Genomic DNA, 22015 nt, shown 5'->3' on the forward strand with positions numbered 1-22015 from the left:
GCCTCTAACCTATGGCTTTTGAAAGGATTCATGACTACTTACCTATACCAAAAAAGAAAGTAAACAGACTACATTTGAATCTAAAAAATAAGCAGAAATGTTTGCAAAGTAGCTATATTATTTACCACTGTCTATGGCATGGTAAAACTTAACAATTTTCAATGGAAGTCCAGGAAAAGTAAGTGCCAGAATCAAAGAGAAGCTTTAACACACACACACACACACACACACACACACACACACACACGCCAAACCAAGATGTGCCACTACAGATCTAAATACAAAAATCAAGAAGGCTGGGAGAAAAGAAATGACAACATGCAAAAAAAAAGTAAACTTAGCCCAAGTGACCAGAAAAAAGCTGGCACTCTCCCTACTCTGTCCTAGGGGGTTCAAAGGTGGGCACAGGACCCAGGACTGGCCAATCAATCACAGCTGTCCTGGGACTTCCCAAGAAAAGAGAAAGGCAGAACTGTACTCTAGGATCCTTAGCTTGTCTTGAGCTGCTGGACACTCCCCTTGCTATCATGAGGGGAAAGGCTTTTCAGGAGACATCAACAGAGGAGAGCCGAACTGAGGAGATCATTTAACTCCTGGGTCAAGTAGTGCTTAACTCTGTGAATTTCTTTTAACTTGCAACTGAAGGAGACCTGGTTAATCAGCAGTACTGATGATCACACTAAAGGTGGGGAAAAGTAAAAGTCACTTGCTCATTCCTTTAACAAATATCATGAACAAAAATCTGCATGAGCCAAAACAATGCTGTTTAAAAATTAAACACAACCATTCACAATCATTAACACAGTGATTCACAACCATTACTTTTAGTTGCTTTTCTTATACATTAAAAAAAGCTCTAATTAGTGTACAATTTATGTCTTCTTGTTACTAACAAGCGCTCTGCATCCCACTGTTGCATATTTATTGTTTAATGAATACACACTGGCCCATCAAGTGTTATTCCTATACTGGACTTAGCCAATCCCCTATTGCTGGGGATTGGTGCTTACAAAGTTCTATTCTTAAAATATTATGAGGAAAATCTTCATGTATATAGTTTTTTAAAATAATGGTTTTATCTCCTTAGCAAAGATCTTTGGAAGTGGGATGACCAAGCCAAAAGGTTAGATCACTTTCACGGCTCCATGTACAATGCTAAATTGCTTCCTAAGAAGGTGGGGGGCACATTAGGGTATAATGCTACCAATCATGACATTCTGAGTTCCTACCCTTGCTTTGGATACTTGAAAAAAAAAAATTCCTACTGATATGAATGAGGAACCTCACCATAGATCTAATTTGTATTTCTTTTGATTACACAGTTTGACCATTTTCCCACAGTTATCAGTGTTATTTCCACTTTGGTGAGTTGGCCTATCATTTGAATGTACTGTAAACACCAGGGCCCTACTGCTGTCAGTTTGCATGAGGTTTTCAGAAAATATTAATCTTCTGTTTATAGCCTATATAACTAACAATTTTCTATATAACTTGCACTTTTTGCTAATGAAAAATACCACATCACTATTTTATAGAATGGACTTGTGAGCCATTAGACAGTAAACTCATACATACACACAGTATTTCTGCACTTTCCATTAACTATCTATCTTCCCAAGAGCCTAAGGAGACTATGTTAAAACCTACCACACTCTTCACCATCACAAAGGTAAGACTGCCAACTATTAAGCAAAGCTTGACCGCCCACCATCCCTCTCATCCCTCTCCCCACCACGTGCACACACAGTAATTTAGAGACTTCAGGAAATTACTGTGCATTCAGGAAATTACATGGATTCTTCCTAAAGTTATTTCTTTAGAAACCTCTGAGAATGTTTTACCCAGGAGAAATATTCTTGAGCTCATGATTAGGGGTTATGATTAAAATTGTATTTTAAGACCCATCACTTTAGTATTATCAATTTAAATTGCAACTTATTTGACAGCATGATAGGTCGATGTAGAAAAAGTATGATTAAAAAGAAATTAAACTCGGGTCTTAATGTAAACATTCCTCAGAGGAAACCTGTAAAACACCACCAACACTGAATACTGTTTTTCCTCCAATCTAAGATTCTACCAGTTGTTAAGATCCATCTCAATTGCAGTTGTTAAAAATGTGAAAATACAGGCAACTTAGAACAAATGAAATGCATTACTGAAGGCTAAAAGTGTTAAAACTATGCTATCAAACTGTCAATAAATGATTTTTCCTTGTTAAAATATGAGAGGGAGAGGGAAGTGACCAAGAAAGCATCTGACAGAAGCAGCATATTTCAGAAAGATTAATATCAACATATTGATTTCGATATATTCCAAATAAACAGGAGGTGTCAGCAGTTTCTGGGCTAACTGCTGAGCACCAGTTTACTTAAAGGTAACCAGTGCATTTACTGAACTGCCCTAGCATCCCTATACTGTACAGTGTATTAGTTTTATGGCTCATAATACAAATATTACAATTCTTACAATTACCATGTAAACTGATGATTTCATCTCCTTGAGTCCACACTTTCCACCCCAGTCAGGGAGTCCCTGCCAGCCAGCGCTGAGCTGGGCTGCCTCACCAGAGGGTACACAGCAGGCTCTGCGCCTGCCAGTCTACTGCTCACCCAAGCCTTGATCCTGCTTTCCTAGCTTCTGACAATCCTGGCTTCCAAACTTCCCAACTCTGGTTTCCAACTGCTTCTGTACCTGCCTCTACCTTGGTTCTCAGTTCTGCCTTATTTTAATCCTCAATCAGTTTTACAGTGATCATGACTGAGAGGTGACATATAGGTAGGTACACCTGGCTTTATATATTGCTAAAGAGTACTTTACTCAGTTTCTTGGACTTTTAAGAACCTTTCTGGGTTGCAAGTTACCTTCATTTCATTTCACATTATGCAGTGTTACTGTTTTAACTCTAAAGTTTTATTACTTTAATACGCTAAAACAACAACAAAAGGGTGAGAAAAAAGGCAGTATTGGGCCTCCCTGGTCGCGCAGTGGTTGAGAGTCCGCCTGCCGATGCAGGGGACACAGGTTCGTGCCCCGGTCTGGGAAGATCCCACATGCCGCGGAGCGGCTGGGCCCATGAGCCATGGCCGCTGAGCCTGCGCGTCCGGAGCCTGTGCTCCGCAACGGGAGAGGCCACAACAGTGAGAGGCCCGCGTACAGCAAAAAAAAAAAAAAAAAGTAGTATTCTAAAGAAGCTCACATAATGTCATCAATAAATTCTGTTCCTATATGCCATGCATTTGGAATTTACAGTCCTACTAACAATATTCATTTTTAAAACCTTGGACAACTCAATTTATACCTAAGAGAAAAATTACTACACTACCTAACTCAGAACATGGTGAGAATCAAATGAAATGCAAGAGCAATCTATATACTACAGCCTATTTTAGGCCCTTATTAATATCTCTTTTTTGTTCAAGCCACTGTTGGCTCTCACCTGAGCTACTGCACCAGCCTCCTAACTGGTCTCCCTCCCTGCTTCCTTCCGCCCTTACAGTCTATTCTCACACAGTAGCTAGTCTCATCTCCCTCCACCCTCTCTACCCCATTCCCCTGCATATAATGCTTCAATGGTTTCCCGTTACAATTAGACTAAAATTCATATTTTTTTGTCAAGGCCCACTAGGCATACAAGGTCTTAATCCCCTATATTCCTCCTGGCATTCATTCACTCAGCTGCAGCCACCCGTCTTTCTGTCCTTTGCACGCATCAAGCATATTCCCTTCTTAGGAACTGCAGAGAAGCCTCTTCCCCCACATCCTCACACGGCTCTCTCAGGACTGCTCATGGGTCGCTTAAGGAGAGAAGCTCTCTTTAACCATCCCTTGTAAAACTGTCCTCCTCCCCAGCCCATTACCTTCATTTTCTTTCTTCTCAGTGTCTCACTACCTGACATTATTCTTGTGTTGTCAGCCCCCAGGCACCTCTAGAAAGTAAGGACCTGAGTTAGGGTACAGGCTTTGTCTTGTCTAACCACTGTCTGTCCTGCCTCTGGAATGGTGCCTAATAATCATGTTTCAGTGTACCCAAAACCAGTTAAGTTTCTCCCAATTTTCCCACATCATCTAAGATTTCTTCTAATGCTGTCTTTTGATGTGTCTGTCACCTAAGACCAGAGTTAATTTCAGATCTCTTAGAGTAGTAGTTTAGTTACTCAGAATCAAAGACACAAGACAGGTTACCAAGAACCACGAAAACCTAAAAGAGGAAATCTAATGTTCAGTGAAAAACCAATGGTAACTTTAATTTGGGAAAAGAACATTTAATGTTAAAATACTTTAACTACAAAATGACTCACCCTATGAATTTAATTAAGTCGTAAGACAAAGTGTACAATCAGAATGCTATAGGGAAATACCAATACAATGCGTCAGTTTTTATCTGTGTCCCCTGAATAAAGCATTATAATGGGATTATAAAAGATGCTCAACCATAAAGGCTGGGTAAATGAATTATGCTCCAACCATTCGATGGCACAGTAAACAGGTGGTAAAAGGCAGGCTGTAGAGCTATGTGCAGTTGCATGGAAATACATCATCCTGGAGCACTCTCTAGGTGTCAGCACAGTTCCAGGAGCTTCATGTCATTACTTTTCATTACAAAGTGGCACATAAAGAACAATCTCATCTTTGTAAAATAAACACAGTGTTATGTTTATATGCATACAAAAGGTTCAGGAAGAATCAACACCAAAATATTCATAAAAATTCTGGACATTCTGAGTGTGAGTGAAGGACTTTTCTGTGTTTTCTAAATCTTTTACATCAAATGTTTATTAATACTGTCACCAAAAAAAGTAAAAAAAAAAAAAAAGTGTTTAAAATAGCTACTGGAGAGAGGAAAGATCTGTTGCTCAGAGGTTTTTCCACATCATATTGCCAATTCCTTCCCTACCCACTCTTCAGGGGAATGGGAGGGAGGGGTCACTTGAGAGAGCACCTTTCACCAGAAAATTAGCAAAGCTCCTAAGGTCACAACATAAAGGCTGTATGAAAAGTTGATGAATAAAAATAAAATCAGATAATACAACCTTAGCATCTTATTTTCTATTATGACACTACCATCAGTTATATTAGATATACTGTTAAAGACAAAGAAGTAAAAAAAATTCTTTTGAGTCTATCTGAAATCTATACTACGTTCTTAGGAGTTACTTTTTTGAAATGGCTTGAAGAAATGATGTTCTTCTCCAATGTTTCTGAAGAACAAGACAGAGCATCATTTATGTACGATTTTCTCTAAGTAACCAAATAATTCTTCACTATAGAAAAGCCAAAATGTTTCATATCTGAGTAGGTATTTCTCAGTTTCCAGGGAAACTGATATAAAATTGTCTGAAATAAAGACATTAAGAGCAAACTTCCAATGTGCCTGTACTTTATATTTGGCGTTCTGACCTTGTTTCTATGGAAACTTAATTAATAGGCAAATGCTGAAATTGAGGTTTCTCTTATCACTTTATTGAATGCCCCCCCAAAAAAAGACAAATTGAAATGAAATTTTAACAATCATGTTAAACATAAAAAGGTAAATTCTGTACTCATGAACTCTATTTTTCCAGTTCCTGATTTAACACTCCTTCCTTATCATACATAGTCGTATGCTAAATGCTTAGTACCTTACCTGCCCGCTTACCAGCTTCCCCTTATGTCCCTCTGTCCAGGGCATTCTCGGCTTCAATTGGATTTCACCAGAACAAACTCTTTAAAATATATCAACATGTTTACCTGACTGGTAAATTTAGGCTATTTCATGACTTCTACTTTTATTCATATCCATTGCAATGAATGTACAGACATAGAATGGAGAGGTAAATGTTGCTTCTGAGTTGTGTACAATAAACTGGAATGGCAATAATCAAAACTGGAGTATGCTGAGATAGGCCTAACTTATGGATAAATTATAAAATATAAGGTGCGCTCTAAACAGTTTCTTAAGCATCCCAAGAACTGAATTTGGCATATCTACCACCTCCCAAGTCTGTCTCTTTTGTTCAGTAGCTGTGTTACACAGTCATTTCAGATCTCTAAGTCTTGGCTTCTTCATCGGGAATAGAGGGAGAATATACACGGGCCTTATTTGTAGATGGAAGGGCCAAGTGAAATACACATGAAAATGCGTTGTAAATCTTAAAAGAATTCTATAAAGGTCCAATTTTCATCTCTCATCCTACACTAGCCAACTACTCACTGCTTTTTAAAATCTTTTAGAGGCTTACCTTATAGCAACAAGCAGAGCAGTTTTCACAAGTACTTACACGCTTGTTTAAAGCTACAATTAATTCACATAATTTGTTCATTTTTTCACAATATCTAACTATTCTGAAAAGGGAGTAGTTTCCACTTACAAAGCCACGTCCATCATAAGGGTGAATCCACAGGCTTAATTATTTTTAAGGAAATTAAGTAAACCTAACTAAAATTTAAACAGAAGAGCTGTAAGACATTTCGTCTATGAAATAATGAAATAATCTCTGGCATTTAAATGAAACAAATGGGCCAGTGGGGCTTTAACATCTTTATGGTACAATGTTTTATACTTCAAAGAACACAGTCTTTATTAAAGTGCCACTATGCTACCCAGAAATTTTTTTTTTAACCTAGAGCCATCCCTTTCCGAAATTCTAGAGGCAAAAATCAAACATTTCCTCTCTTCTTTCTCTCCTCTCCTCCCCGACAACACCCACCCCCCCAGCCATTTAGTCTTCAGAATTTTACCTGAATATTCTTAAAGTTGAATAGGATTCTACTGGTGGGTGGGTGGGGGGCGCGGGGGAGGGAGCCATGGAGACACTTTTCTGCTTAATGGATGTGGCATGTTAACTCCCAAACCTGTACATTACAAATTACAATCTGAATGTTTTTTCTCCTTTGAAACTTTTGTCCAGCAGTCTCAGGAACCACGTCGCCCCCCGCCCCTTAGAACGGGCAACGGGCAACGGGTAAATGAAGTCGGTTAAGGTTGTGTAGCTGAAGACATACTTGTGTCAAAGTGGGAATTTTAAAGTAATCAGAACTCCATGGGGTCTCCTTTGGTAAAGAAAAAAAAAACAAAACTATTCTCTGCAGCCGTGGCATTAACGTTTCACACAGTTCACAGTTATTTTAAGCCCCCTCCCACCATTTTCTTTCCTATCGTGTTCAAATTATAGTTAGAAGGGATAAAGTAGCTTCTATCAGGGCGACTGAAAACATTAAAATCCGAAGAATTTTACTTAAGAACACCACATTGACTCTGTCCAGATCTATTTTGAATTTAAATGACAAATCCTATAATGTTTGTCTTAATTGTCTCGAGTATCAACTACCTTAACGAATGAAGTCTATCATCAGGCCCTTACCTAGTTCCTTCGGTTAGGTGCCATCTGGATAGGCAGACGGGATGGATACGCCGAAGTTAGAGTATTTAAGTTTTCATTAAGAAAAGAGAGAATACACCAGAAAGTCTTTGCTAAGTCCCACGAGATGTTAAATAGAATCACGAACAGGAAGGGCCGCGGACTGGAGGGTCTCAGGCCGGGCTGGGAAATGGGAACGGGGGAAAGAATTGGGCATTCGGGTAGGGAAGAGGAAAGGAGACTGGCCGGACGCGACGGGTAAAGAATAAGGGGTGGGGACGCCAGGCAGAGCCAGCCTTCGTCCCCGGTGCCCAGCCCTGGGAGAGCCAACTCCGGGCAAGAAGGAGCCCTAGGCGGCGGCTCCCTCCCGGGGGACCCTGGGGGCGGCGGAGGCCAGAGGTAAGCCCGAGAGCAGACGGCGCCGACCCCGCGAGGAGCGAGGCGCGCCCGCCGCTTCTTACCTTCGGGCATCTCCCGGTCGCTGATGTGCTGCAGGTGGTGGCCTTCGCCACCTCCGAAATCCAACTCGGCGGGTTCCACGGCAGCCGGCGCCGGAGCTACTGCCACCGCGTCCCCGGCCGCCGCCTCGTAGACCTCAGACTCGTAGTCCGGCTCCGCTGACCCCGTGCGCCGGCCCAACTTGGGGCTGGCATTGGGGGACACGCAACAAGACAGCGAGTTCCCCATGGGGCGCCTCCACTCCTCGCCGCCTCCGCCTCCGCTTGCCCCCCGACTCCGCCGCGCTCAGCAGCCGCCCCCTCCCCCAACAATGGCGCGGCGGGCACTGGCAGCCCCGGGCTATGCCGGGGCTGCGCCACGCATGCAGGCGCGACCTCGCCCGCCGCTCGCCCGTCCGCCCAGCCGCCGGGCCCCGGGCAGGGCTCCGGCCCCGGCCGCACCCCCGCCGCCCCCGCCTCCCCGCAGCCAACTAGTCTGTGAGGGCGGCGACCAGACCGGCTTATTTAAAAGGGGTGGGGACCAGACAAGCGCTGAGACGCACAGCCACTGCCGGGAGAGAGCGCAGCCGGAGCTCCTCCTCCTTCCGCCGCCGCCTCCCGACTGAAAGTAGCTAGCCTGGCCGGCCCTTGCCTACCGGAACGTGTCCTTCGGTCACCTGGTTACGACGGACCAATCACGACCAGAGTTCCCTCCACGCGCCCTCCTCAGCGCGCAGGCATGTGACTCACAATGCCCCGCCCCCTCCCGCGGCTGCTCCGCCCCCCGAGCGGCGCGCCCCGGACTCCGGTTTCCATTCATCTCTCGCGCTCCGAGCTTTCCGATCCTGCGGGAAGTGCCGCGGGAGTTTGTTAATCGAAGCCGTCCTGAGTCAGTGAGTGGGCTCTGTAGAAAGCCCCTGTTCGTAAAATGCCAGTTCAGTTAGCAACTCGGTTTCACCGGGTCGACAATTGACTCATTTGATGTATTGCTCAACGAACTTAGTTACACCCCAATTTTTGACCGTTTTTTGTAACTGAATGCTCCTCCTGTCTTGCCTTCCAAAGAGTGTTAGTTTCCGCCTGCAGTTTAACCATAGCAACCACCGGGGCCCTGGTCCTACTCTCAATAAAGAGCTGTGGCTGTGTCTTGAATGAGTCTCGAGGACACGTCACCCCTCCACTTCCTCATCGGTAAATTAGGTACCGAACTCCTCCCTCCCACCTCTGAGACGCTGGGATTCAGCAATTCGCTTTTCTCGCCCGTTTCTCTCTTCCACGGCAGGAGTTTCCAGGTTTCCCTACTTTAGCCAACAACAACGCATTAAAGCACGATTTTCTCATACAAACTTGAGAGTCACAAAGTGGAGTACCACGGTCTTGATTTGATGAAGATTATAACGATAGTTAACGTTTGGCAAACACTATGCGCCCGACCCCGTTCCAAGTGAGGTACTCATTTAATCCTCGGGAACAAAATCCTCAGAAACCTTCATTTTACAGATTTTACAGAAGCTGAGTAACGTTCCCAAGGGCACACGATTGATCAGGGGTGTGGCCAGGATTTGATCCCTGATTGTGTGGATCCCCAAAGGCACCCTATTGTGATTATCAGAAAATAAAGGTAGAAGTCAAATTTGGTTGGAAGTGGCATAGTGTATCAGGATTTTCTTTTTTTAAGGAGGAACAATTTTTTGATGTGGATTTTAAAATACTTTCCCTCCATTCAACGTTGATTAGTCCCTCCTACATGCCAGGCCTACATGCCTACCGTCTGTGGGAAATAGTCCTGCCCTCAGGCACGGTGAGAAGACAAAGGCTTAGAAAGCCCAATTGTCTGAGGTCACACTGCTGCAAAGTACTTAAACCTGAAATTCAAACCTAGGTCTATTAACCCCAAGTAGATGCTGGGGTGAAGAGCTTGGTTTTTTTCCCAGAAACATGAGAGCCATTGAATGTTGTGAAGTTAAGGAGTCACTATCAGGTGGTTTGTAGTGAGGTCACTCGACAGTAAGTAGGACTGATGGAAGCAACAAGACCCAATAAGAGACTTTATATTCATCTAAGAGAGGAGTGAGGGTTCAAACTAAAGGCAGTGGCAGAGATTGGAGTGGAGGGAAAGGATCTGAGGTCATTTGGGAGGTAGAATAGAAGGGCTTAGTGGCTCGATACGGAGCGAGAAGGGGAAAAGAGAAGCAAAAATGGCTGCTACGATTCTGGCTTAGGGAACTACGTAGAGTGTGGTTACTTTTTCTTAGATAGTGCAGGAAAAGGAAGAGGTTTGGGAAGGAAGATCATTTTAGGTTCTGTTAAGTGGATCATGGAAATGGAGCTCTCTGGTTGAAAGTAAACCTCTGCAGGCTAAGTCCATTTTGTGATATCCCAACTTATGTTTTCAAAAATAACACATTAAATCAATTAAAAAATGTGATTGGGGAAATTCCCTAATGTTGACAGCTAAGAATATCACATTTTTCATGGAGCAACTTGGAATCTATGGTTTTAGTAAATGAGGCATCCTATGTAAAATAAAACTGGTAAATGAAAACAACATTTAAAATTGTGTTGTCATTAGAGTATACACAAAGTAATTGAAGCTGTAGGTATAGAAGTGATTGCCTTGAGAAGACATGTATAATAAGGAAAGGAAGAAAGGAAGGAAAGCAAGAAGGAAGGAAGAGAAGGAAGGGAAGGAAAGAAGGGGTCTTCGAAAATAGGGAGATTTAAGTGGCATTTAAGTAAACCTGCCAAAGGGAGCAGTGGCAATCAAGGGACCTGAGTATTAATCAGGAATGACTGATCACGTGAGTCCCATGAGGGTAGGGATCACATCTGCTTCTCATTTCTGGAGCAGAGCACCTGGCACAGTACCTGGCCAGTAGATGCTCCATTCGTAATTGTCCAGTGTTGTTCGTGGGGCAGGAAAGCTACAAATACCATTGGCTGTCGCAAATGGGTGGCTGGGGATGTGTGCAAGCTGGATGGCAGGCAGTGAGTAAAGAAATGAATAGGGAACAGAAGTGCCCTTGACCAGTGGGGAGGGCCGTGCTGTGCATCCCTCTGCTCTCGCTGCAGGGAGATGGCTCAGCAACTTCTCCTGAGGAGGTTCCTGGCCTCCATAATCTGCAGGAAGCCCTCTCAGAGTCAGTGGGTGCCCCTTGCCTCCAGGGCCCTGCAGACCCCACAGTCCTAATAACCTGACAGTAACACCCAGCCAAGCCCAGTCAATATACACCACCAGAGTCTGTACAACGACCTTTAACATCCAGGATGGACCAGACTTTCAAGACTGAGTTGTCAACAATGAGACACCAGTGGTTGTGGATTTCCATGCACAGTGGTGTAGTACCTGCAAGATCCTGGGGCCAAGGTTAGAGAAGGTGGTGGCCAAGCAGCATGGAAAGGTGGTGATGGCCAAGCCGGATACTGATGACCACACAGACCTCGCCATGGAGTATGAGGTGTCAGCTGTGCCCACCGTGCCGGCCATCAAGAATGGGGATGTGGGGCTTCCCTGGTGGCGCAGTGGTTGAGAGTCCGCCTGCCGATGCAGGGGACACGGGTTCGTGCCCCGGTCCGGGAAGATCCCACATTCCGCGGAGCAGCTGGGCCCGTGAGCCATGGCTGCTGAGCCTGCGCGTCCGGAGCCTGTGCTCCGCAACGGGAGAGGCCACAGCAGTGAGAGGGCGGCGTACCGCAAAAAAAAAAAAAAAAAAAAAAAAGAATGGGAATGTGGTGGACAAGTTTGTGGGCATCAAGGATGAGGACCAGCTGGAGGCCTTCCTGAAGAAGCTGATTGTCTGACAAGCAGGGAAACGTCCTGACTGCCCCCGCCCACCTGGGCCCCGTGGTCCCCGGGGACCCAGATAGAACCCACAGCCCTTCTGTCCTGGCCCTTTCCACCTCCTCCCTCTGCCTGGCCCCTGTGGGTCCGTGCTTTGGAGACCAGGCCTCCAAACAAACACAGGAGCCTCAAGTGCTCCCAACCTGGCTGACCGCCAGGGTGGCCGCCCAAGGAGCGGTGCCACCTCCGAGCTGGGACAGCCGTCTCCCCACCCACTCTCTGCTCCCTCTAGGGCTTGTCGCCGTGCTCCCAGGATGCTGGGACAGAGTCCTGGGGCCAGCCTGCAGTAACAGCTTGGTCTCCCTGCTCCCTTGTGATCTGAACCCCAGTGCCTGGCTCATCTGCCTCCTGCATTTTTCTTTCCTGCTGCTTTTTTGTAAAAAAAAAAAAAAAAGAAGAAGAAGGAGAAACGAAACGCAAACAAGTGAGAGTAATATACATAATTCCCTCATTTTTTGTAGGTCTGTAATAAAGGACTTTATGTGATCCCCTCTAAAAAAAAAAGGAGAAATGAATAGGAGGTGAGAAAATGGAGACAAGGATTCTCTTCCCAAACATTTGGTTGAGAAGAGAGCTGTGGTAGTCATTAGAAGGAGATGTACAGTTAAGAATGCTTTTTTTTTTTAAGATGGAAAAAAAATGTGAGGATATTTATATGTTAAAGGGTGAGAGCTGATAGAGAAAAAAGGAGTTTGAGGTTAGAGATGGCAGAATTGACAGAGCGAGGTCCCCAAGAAGGCAGAACTGGATGCATTCCAGGGCAGGCATAGATTAGCTTTGGACTGAGAGAAAAGCAAGGAGAGAGGACTGGGTGACAGACCTCCATTCTGGGTCTGTCAGAACTGAGACATTTCTGATAGAGGACAGGTTTAGGAAGAGCTCATCTGACGACCCCTACTTTTCTCTATTATAATAGGCTTCTGTTTGGAAAGCTACACTGGGAAAGAGAGGATAATGTGTAGAGAAGTTTACACATCAGAAAAGCTCAATATACCTAACAAAAAAAGAAACAGTATCTTCCCTCAAAGTTGGATAAATTGAAAAGAAATTTGAGCAAAAACCAAGGAGCTCAGGTATAAATAGGTATGTCACAAAAGTGGAAGATGTGAACTATTTGTTCCTCCAAATAGTTAAAAGACATAGCAACAACTTTGGGGGGAAGAGTTTAAAAAATTAAGAAGAAAATGACATGTAATTGCAAAACGTGGGAACTTTACAAACGCTTTAATCACATAAGAGACCAAAAAAAGACCACAGGGAATACTCTTCTTTATTAAAAGGATACCAGGAGGAAAAGGTCACCTCGAATATCAGGGAAGCAAGGATGATTAATATTTAATTTAGTTGTTTAAAAGATGTAAGTAAGGTTTGGGGACAAAAACAGGCAACAGATTGAAATGCGGGAAACCACGGTGGAATGGGAAAGGATTCAGTGAAGTTCAGTTTCAGTAAACAACATCTTGTTAAATCCTTAGGACCTAGTGACTACATTCCATGACAATAATAATATTGTCTGAAGTCCTAGGAATGTCATTAGATACCATTTTGGATGATTCTTGTAGACTTGAGACAACGCCTAAGATCGTTTCAAAATAGTGCCTGCATTTAACAGCAGACGCATACAAAAATAGGTAGGTGTGACCTTGAAAATTAAAGAATTTTTAACTTGCTAAGCAGAAAAAAATACTAGGAAGCATCGTTATGAAAATAGATTTGAAAATATTTTGTTTTAAGAGAACATTGGAGAGCAGTAAGAAAAAACTGTATCCTTTTATGACAGTGGCAAGTCTGGGAGAGCAAAAGGAAGCAAAGAGAAGTAATGTGGTTTGAATTAAGCAAGAGTTTGATTCTGTGATAGAATCTGACACCTTGCATATGCCTACTGATGGCTGAACATTCCCTGGGAGAACTTTATGATTAGTGTTTTACATGGATCTGGAGTAAGCTCCTTCATTCATTCATCTTATTCATTCAGTAGCTGTTCAATACCCGAGCCCTTACCACAGGCCACACTTTTCAGGTTCAGAGAATGTTGCTTTGACCAAGAAAAACAAGGTCCCTGTTCTCATGAAATTTATCTTCTAATAGGGGAGTCAACAGACAGTCTTCTCCATCACATCTCAAACTCATGGCCCAGGATGGCTATTGGTCTCCAGCTATTGTGACTTCATTCCAGACAGTAGGCTGAAGGAGGAGAAGGGAGATTTTTCAGAAGATCCACATAGTAGAGTGCTTACATATCATTGGTTTAAAGCTTAGTCACATGGCCACACAGAGCTGCAAGGGAGGCTCAGAAAATGTAATCATATAGCTGAGTGACTAATGCAGAAGGAAGAACTAGATATTGAAACTGGATATTGAAAGCACTCTCTGTAACGAACAATCTGTAAGAAAAGATTAGAGAAGTTTCAACTTCAAGAGTGATCATGATAAAATTTCATAGCCCTTTGCAAGCACGTATGAAAATTTTATACAAGGAGTTCTGTAATGATCTTGTCTTAAGCTAAGAGGACAGAAAAAGTGGAGAGAGGCTTAAACTCTAGAATGAAACTAGGTTAGATGCAAGTAAGTCTATGATGGTCAAGTGAACAGGATTATATATTTGTGTGTTGTAACTAACTGGATTCTATCTTGAGTATTACGACTAGTTCTTATAGAAGAGGATTCTGTGTGTAAGTAATATGTACATTTTTTCTGGACATAGAGTTCCCTTATCATCATATTCTCAACGATGTATGTAAACAAAAAAAGTTAAGAATAACTATTATACCTGATTTGATGTGGAACAACTTGACTTCTCTCATTCCCAACTTCAGAACATTATAATCCAGATTTTTTAGTAAGTAGAGCATTCAATGGTACTGGTATAGTCAGTACCATTGTAGTAAACTACCCAGTGTCTCTTCTATGTGTCTTTTTCTACTCCTTCTGAGCTCTTCTCCCACCTTCTCTCTTCTCACAACATCTAGGCTTCTTTCTGCCAAGTAAGTCCGTTGAGATGAGAATGCGAGTTTAGTTGAAATAATGCTCTAAAAAAACCCTGAAAAGGTGTTAGTTTACCATACCATCAGGGCAATTAATGCTCACTGGACAGGTCAGTTCTGGCCCCAAACATCCCCTGTGGCTACAATTCCAAAGCAAACATCAGAGACAAACTTTCTGAGACAAGTTCTAGGAAAAAGGCTGCAGTTTTAAGAGCGACTAGGGGTTTCCTTTTGCCTTCTTGGGATGGTTATTTTTCTCTGCCATTTAATGGTTTATTTACTTCCATTTGTCTAAGTGTTACAGGAAATCTAAAATCTTTCTCAGCCCACTGTTAGTGCTTCCTTCAATCACCTCCAAGTGGGGGTGGAAGTGCCTTTCTCTCCTGGTTTTCTAAAGCAGATGCCAGCTCTACTCCCAGCTCCAAAGACTGTAAAAGCATGTGGTCTGCACTTAACTAGTTTCATAGGAGAGCTCCCCTCTACACTTGCCCAGGAAACAACTCACTGCCAAATCCACTTAGAACAAGGCAGAGTGTTTAAAAAAAAACACATTAGATGCTTTCAATTGTATTTTTCTTAATCATGCCAATGTGCCTTTGCTCCCAGCATTTCCATATTTCCATTTGTTTCCCTTGTGTGACATCTTGGTACATTTAAGATATTTCAGTTTTATTCTCTTAAAGTTGCCTTACTGAAGTTAGAACCATTTTCTTGCAATGATTTAACGTGTTCCCCTCAGTATCTCCTAGTAGCCTTTTTGTCAACAGCTTCCTCAAATGAAGTTGATATTAGAAGGAGGAATTTCATTAAACTTGACAGCACGGAAAAGTTTGAAGATGTCTTTTTAACCAGGTTTGCCTCCTAGAAACAAAGATCATAGACTTTAGGACATGAACTTTTTCTCATGATGGCCCTATTGTCCTGTTCTGGAGACAAATCAATTTTTATACTCATAGCATGGCATCCACCCTGAAGTACCTCTAGAACTTTTCTATCAGAAGGGATTAGGACAGCAAACTGGATGGAGGTAGGGGCCAGGGAACTTGCCTTAAGAGTTATATTTGAATAGAAAGAACACTTGGAGAAAAACCCAACGACTTAGGTTACATTTGGGGGGCGGGTAAGGCCTTGTCCCTTCTAGCGACTAGACCTGGCCTCTGTAGGGTGCTCATTTGATGAGCCTAGGTTGAGTAATGCCATACACCCCATGAGTTGTTTCATTCCAGTTGTACTTACTACGTAGATAAAATCAAATACTCCTCTGAAAATAATACTTTGTTTATGCAATCAATGCTTTGCCCAGGAGAGGCAAAGAAAAGCTGAGACCACAGAAGCAGCTGAAGCCAATGTCCAAAATGAGTCTACCCTGTTCTTTGCAACTGGTTTGCTCTGTCCCACCTTGGCCATCTGGTAAACCTCTACTCATTCTTTGAGGCTTAACTCAAGCATGTCCTCCTGGGCACTGATTCTCTGACTCCCTCAAGGCTGTGAGATTCTACATCTTCAGTGCATGAGTTCCTTCTGTAAAGCAGCCTTGTATCACATTGTGTGGCAATTGTTTGACACCCTCATTAAGCTAGCCACTCCCCTGAGGACAGAGCTATTTTATTCAGCTTTTTGGTATCCCTGGCACTAAGTATAATACCTAGCTTGCGGCAGTCTCAATACATTTTTCTTGAATGAACAGATAAATGAATGAAAAAGTTGAATTGAGAGCACCAACAATCACAATTTGAAAACTGTTATAATTATTTTTTATTTTTCAGTCTTCTCTATTCTCTTTTATGCCTCTGCTTCTAGTTTCTGTTCCCCTGCAGCATTTTTAAACAACAACAGTCATTTTCTAACACTCACAATTTTATGGGTGAGGCAGGGCACAGTGGGGACTGCTCATCCCTTTTCCAGGACAGCTGGGGCCTCAGCGGGAGTGGATCTAGCAACTGGATGTGGCCAAGATGGCTCACACAGGGCCACACAGCTGGAGTGTCTGTCCTGGCTGTTGGCTGGGCTCCTCGGTTCCTCTCCGTGTCACGTCTCCTGAGGCTGGAATGTCCACAGTGGCTTCTTCACTCCTATGTCAGGTGCCTGGTCTGCGAAGGCTGGAACATCTGGGTCTGGCTAGACATCCCTCACCACATGGTGGTCTCGGAGTAGTCAGACTTCTTACTAGACAAGGATATGTAATCCCAGTGTGTTTTACTTCTCTGGTAAAGACATTAATCTAAAAATATGGGGGAGGGACTTCCCTGGTGGTCCAGTGGTTAAGACTCTGTGCTTCCAATGCAGGGGGCGCAGGTTCGATCCCTGGATGGGGAGCTAAGATCCCACATGCCGCACGGTGAGGCAAAAAAATTAAAAATTAAAATAAATAAATAAATAACAATATGGGGGAGGTGTAGTGAGCAGCATTCCTTCAATTAGAGAAAAAAACCCTCAAAGCTAACTTCTTCACTGTTATGAAGTTCGTCCAGACCATCACCTTACAATGGATTATGCTAAATTACTGCAACCATATCTAATCATTCAAATAATTCCTTTCCCCCCTTGGTCTCTTGAGTTTTTTGGTAACTAGAAAGAACACAGATTTCTGCAGAAACAAATTTGCCATAGGTTCAGTTTATTTCGTGATGTCCCAACTTATATGTTGAAAGTAACATATAGTCCATTAAATCAAATGGAGAAGAGTAATAGAGGAAATTTCCTAAAGTTTACATGCTAAGAATATCTTACTTTTCCAGTGATAACTTTGACAGAGCAAATCAGAATCTATGGTTTCAGCAAAGGAGGTGTCCTATGTAAAATGAAACCATTGATGAAAACAGTACTCTAAATGTTATTACCACTGCTACTTTTAATTAGTAATTTCCATGTGAACGTGTACTGTGAAGTGCTTGACATGCAGAAATGAATACCCACAAAACCCCCATGATACAGTAATATAAAAGTCCCTCAGGGAGACTCTCAACATGGGACCAAAGGCCCATCTGACCCATTACATAAGGATCTTCCCTTCTGGGAAGTAGGTGGAATGAACACGCTGTTTGCTATTGCCTGTTTTTGAAGCAAGGTATGCCAAGGTCTGTGTGCCCTTCTCCCCTGAAGTATCAGGGGAGAGGCCTGAAACATCTGCAAGCTCTGTTTAGCGCTCTTTTGGGTAGAAATCATGCTTTGCTGGCATTTTATGTTTCTATAAAAGAATAGGGAGAAACTTGCCTCTCAGAGTCCTCAATGAGATAAGAAGGTCGTGGTTAGGTAGCAATTGTGATTAGGTGTCTGTTGAGGAGAAAGACATAAACCGGATCAGAAAAATATACATTCCCTACAGGTATCCTTACAGGGCCTTGACTGAGGGCCAAATCATCACAGAGAGAGCAATGCCACTTCTGAGGCTCAGGATAATTTGGATAATTAATTATAATTAAGTAGCTATTAATAATGATTTGAATAATTGAAGGTTCCCCACCTTCAGTCTGTGGGCTGGGAGCAGTGCCACGCTGAGCCATAATGGAGCCTGAAACAAAGGAGAAATTAGTAATACTTATCTGGCTCTATTAAAATTGTTGATATATTGTTCATTATAGATTTTTAAACACATTTTCATTAAAAACATTCCATTAAAATATTGTTTATCTTGATCATTGTTTTGATATCCCCTTAAAAACTTGGCACTGGCAGCAAGTGCCCCATTATTCCCCCCATCCCAGGCCCTGTACCCAGAAGCAATGTGAGGGGTACTTTTTTTTTTTTTGGTACGCGGGCCTCTCACTGCTGCGGCCTCTCCCGTTGCGGAGCACAGGCTCCGGACGCGCAGGCTCAGCAGCCATGGCTCACGGGCCCAGCCGCTCCGCGGGATGTGGGATCTTCCCGGACCGGGGCACGAACCCGTGTCTCCTGCATCGGCAGGCAGACTCTCAACCACTGTGCCACGAGGGAAGCCCGAGGGGTACTTTTGATATTGCTTGGTCTGCCCTTGACAGAGAATAAAGGAAGAGTCAAACCCTTGGATTGGTCCCTGACTTTCTGTGTCCTAAAATTTCTAAATCATTGAGCTCAAAAGAATCAAATTCCAGTCTGGGCCAGAGATGGAAGGCAGCCCCAAGTCTTGAGTGTACCACTATTACCCCATTTTATAGATGAGAAACTGAGACTCAGTATAATTGACAGGTATACCTAGATGACAAATCTAGAAGGTGGAACATGAAGACTTGAATCCAGGCTACGTGGATTCCGTGGGCTGTGCTCTCAGCTGCTGGGCTCCAAGGGACTGCCCATGTACTGTTTCCTACCGTTCCCCAGTGAAAAAGACAAATAATGTATTTTTTCTCTCTTAACATAACAGCCAGTTACGAGTTATGAGTAAATATCTTCTATTAACTTTTAATAAATTTATTGTCTTTTTACTCTTACAGAAGTAATATATACTCACTAAAGAGAAATTAGAAAATACACATAAATGAGAAATCAAAATCCCACCCCCAGAGCCACCCACTATTACCATTTTTTTGCATATCCCTCCAAGCTTTATTTTATTTTTTTGTTTTTTGTTTTGTTCTCTAAGTCTTATTTTAATAAAGATAAATTATATGTATATGATTTTAAAATGAAACTATGCTACACATGCAGTTTTTTTAAATGTGCTTTCTTCACCTAACAGTATACCTTGAACATCTTTCTCTGTCATTGCTTTTTGCAGAGTAATTTGTAATGGTTTCATAATATGCATTCACCCTTTCATGAATATTTATTGAGCGCCTGCTACTTTCCAGGCATCAGCTAGGCACTAGAGATACATCGGTTAACAAAACAAAGAATTTGGCCCTCTAGGGTTGACACTGAAGTAGGAGACCTTCAAAAATGAATAAATGTGTGTCAGTTAATAGGGACACTACTTTGGATGTGTCAGGGAGTCTTCTTTGATAAGAGGCTAACACGGGCTTAACTGTCCCATAAAACTGTCCCCCTTAAAATTTATATGTTGAAGTCCTAACCCCCAGTACCTCAAAATGTGACCATATTTGGAGATAGGGTCTTTAAAGTGGTAATAAGCTACAGTGAGATCATTAGGATAACCCCTAATCTATTATGACTGGGATCCTTTTAAGAAGAGGAAATTTGGACACAGACACATAGAAGGAAGACCATGTGAAGACACAGGGAGAAGTCGGCCACCTGTAACCCAAGGAGAGAGACCTGGAACTGATCCTTCCCTCACACCTCTCAGAGGAAACCAACCCTACTAGCACCTTGATCTTAGGCTTTCAGCCTCCAGAGCGGTGAGAAAATTAATTTCCATTGTTTAAGCCTACCCAGTCTATAGGACTTTGTTATGGCTGCCCCAGGAAACTAATAAATTCAGAGAAAGAGGTCTGAATGAAGTGAGAAGGTACCAGCCCTATGGAGTCTGGGGACCAGGGAGGGCCAAGGCTTGGTAGTTTGCATTAGAGGAAAGCAAAGGGGTCTGGGGCCTGGAAGGGTGGCTGAGGGGAGAAAGGAAGCAGAGAAGTCAGAAGAGGCAGCAGGGCACCGCTGGGTCCTCAAGCACCCTGCAGACCTTGGAAAGAACTTCAGATTATACTCTGGGGAGACAGGAAACCACTGGAGAACAGTTGGACCTGACATACTTTAACAAAGGCCCTCAGCTTCTGCATGGAAGCCAGATAAGATGTATCAAAAAGTTTGTAACCCTTTTATTCATCAATTAAATTATTTAGCAGTGCATCTTAGTGAAAGGAACGAGAAGCAGGGAGAGGGGTTTCTGGGACACTGGCCCCAAGCCTTAAGCCTTCTTTGTATCCCCACCATCCCAACTGGCCATCCCACTCCCCGATCTGACAAACTGTATAAACTGTCATTTTAAACCAGCTTCAGACTTTTTCATGAGTCCTTCTCCACAGGGTCATACAGTGGGACCTCTCCTCCCCCAGGCTGAGGCCAGCTGGTTGTTATCCCTCCCTTCGCTTATGTCTGTTCCCTCTCCCTGGGTCTCACACCAAGGTTGCCAATCCTCAGGTTCCCTCCACCCAACTCAAGCCTTCTTAACTCACTGGCACCAACTGCTATCTGCCAAGATTCCATCTTACTCTTCTCTCTCCCTCTGTCCCTCCTCCTTTCCCTCATTCCTAGCTTTTCCTAGGAAATCGAGACATGGAAGCCTCCCCTGATATCTGAAAATGACATTTCACAGAAGTGGACAATCCCCGTGTGAACTCACGGTTACTCAGCCCAGTTGGAAACCTCATGCCTTCCTAACAAGTCAGAGATAATGGCTGCGTGGGCAATAACAGCCCAGGGCTGGACCAAGCTTTGACCAGCGTGCTCCTGTTAGGAGACTTTCATTAGTTTCCAGGCTCCTCTTAGGCTGCTGAGAGGTCCTCTCTTGTAGAAAGAGCCCTCATCAGTAGCTTCCTTTAAGAATGTGTGCACTTATTTTTGTCTCCTGCTCAAAATCTATGTCCTCCATTGCCTCCCACCCAAGGCCTATTGATTCTATCACTGTGCACTTGTCATTCTATTCTAGGCTGCACTTTTATTTTTGTTTGTTTTTGTTTTTTGTTTGTTTTTGCGGTACGCGGGCCTCTCACTGCTGTGGCCTCTCCCGTTGCGGAGCGCAGACTCAGCGGCCATGGCTCACGGGCCCAGCCGCTCCACGGCATGTGGAATCTTCCCGGACCGGGGCACGAACCCGTGTCCCCTGCATCGGCAGGCGGACTCTCAATCACTGCGCCACCAGGGAAGCCCCTAGGCTGCACTTTGACTGTTATTCACTGAAAACAAGGGATCAAACTGATCTTCTTTCTCAAAGAGCAATAAACACATAAAAGTGGAAAAAAAACAAATGGATTCCATTAGTAAGTGTGCCAGTTCAGCCCAGACTAACAGGCTAATCCACTCTTTGACCGCAGGAGAGAGTTGACGTTAAAAAGAACAGGCAGTGGTACCTATATAAGCTGGATATTCCCAAGTGCAGATGCCCTGGGCCTACAAAGGGGAACACCACGAGGGCCACTGGCCCTGGTCCTCTGTCACAAAGGGCCTCAAGGCCACCAGGTTATACCTATAATTACAGAGAAGCATTGGCAGGTTTGAAGAAAGAAGATATCACCACCCAACTTAATTCTGGGTCTCATTACTGGGCCACATCTGTTGTGTATGATGTATCAATATTTTTAATAAATCCCCTAATGACTCCTTTAATCATTTTGGGAATGGCATAATTATATTGAACTGGATAAATACACGTGTACATGTGTAGGTTGAAACAGTTTACTCCTTAGATATTGACATTGAAAATATACCACAAATTTTGTAACTTTCATTTCTATTTTGCACTTCTTTTCCTTCTTTTTCTTTCTTTTTTATTTTGTTTTGGTTTAATATAGGACTGGCCTGGGCCTCCCTTGACCTCTGACAGGC

At 43.3% G+C, this 22015-nt stretch overlaps 1 protein-coding gene and 1 pseudogene across 2 annotated transcripts in view; one reads left to right on the forward strand and one right to left on the reverse strand.

Moving 5' to 3' along the window:
• Window positions 1-8245, reverse strand: part of CCNYL1 (cyclin Y like 1) — a 35003-nt gene extending 26758 nt beyond the window's left edge. For both annotated transcript variants that reach the window (XM_029224692.1, XM_029224691.1), the window contains exon 1: window positions 7802-8245. In XM_029224692.1, the coding sequence (XP_029080525.1) occupies window positions 7802-8027 (226 nt within the window). In that variant the 5' untranslated portion in view covers window positions 8028-8245. The remainder of the gene's footprint in view (window positions 1-7801) is intronic.
• A 2548-nt stretch (window positions 8246-10793) lies between these two features.
• LOC114896550 lies at window positions 10794-11578 on the forward strand (annotated as a pseudogene).
• The last annotated feature ends 10437 nt before the right edge of the window (window positions 11579-22015 follow it).

Source organism: Monodon monoceros, unplaced genomic scaffold (assembly GCF_005190385.1).
Source record: "Monodon monoceros isolate NGI ecotype Baffin Bay Population unplaced genomic scaffold, NGI_Narwhal_1 Super_Scaffold_16, whole genome shotgun sequence".
NCBI lineage: Eukaryota > Metazoa > Chordata > Mammalia > Artiodactyla > Monodontidae > Monodon > Monodon monoceros.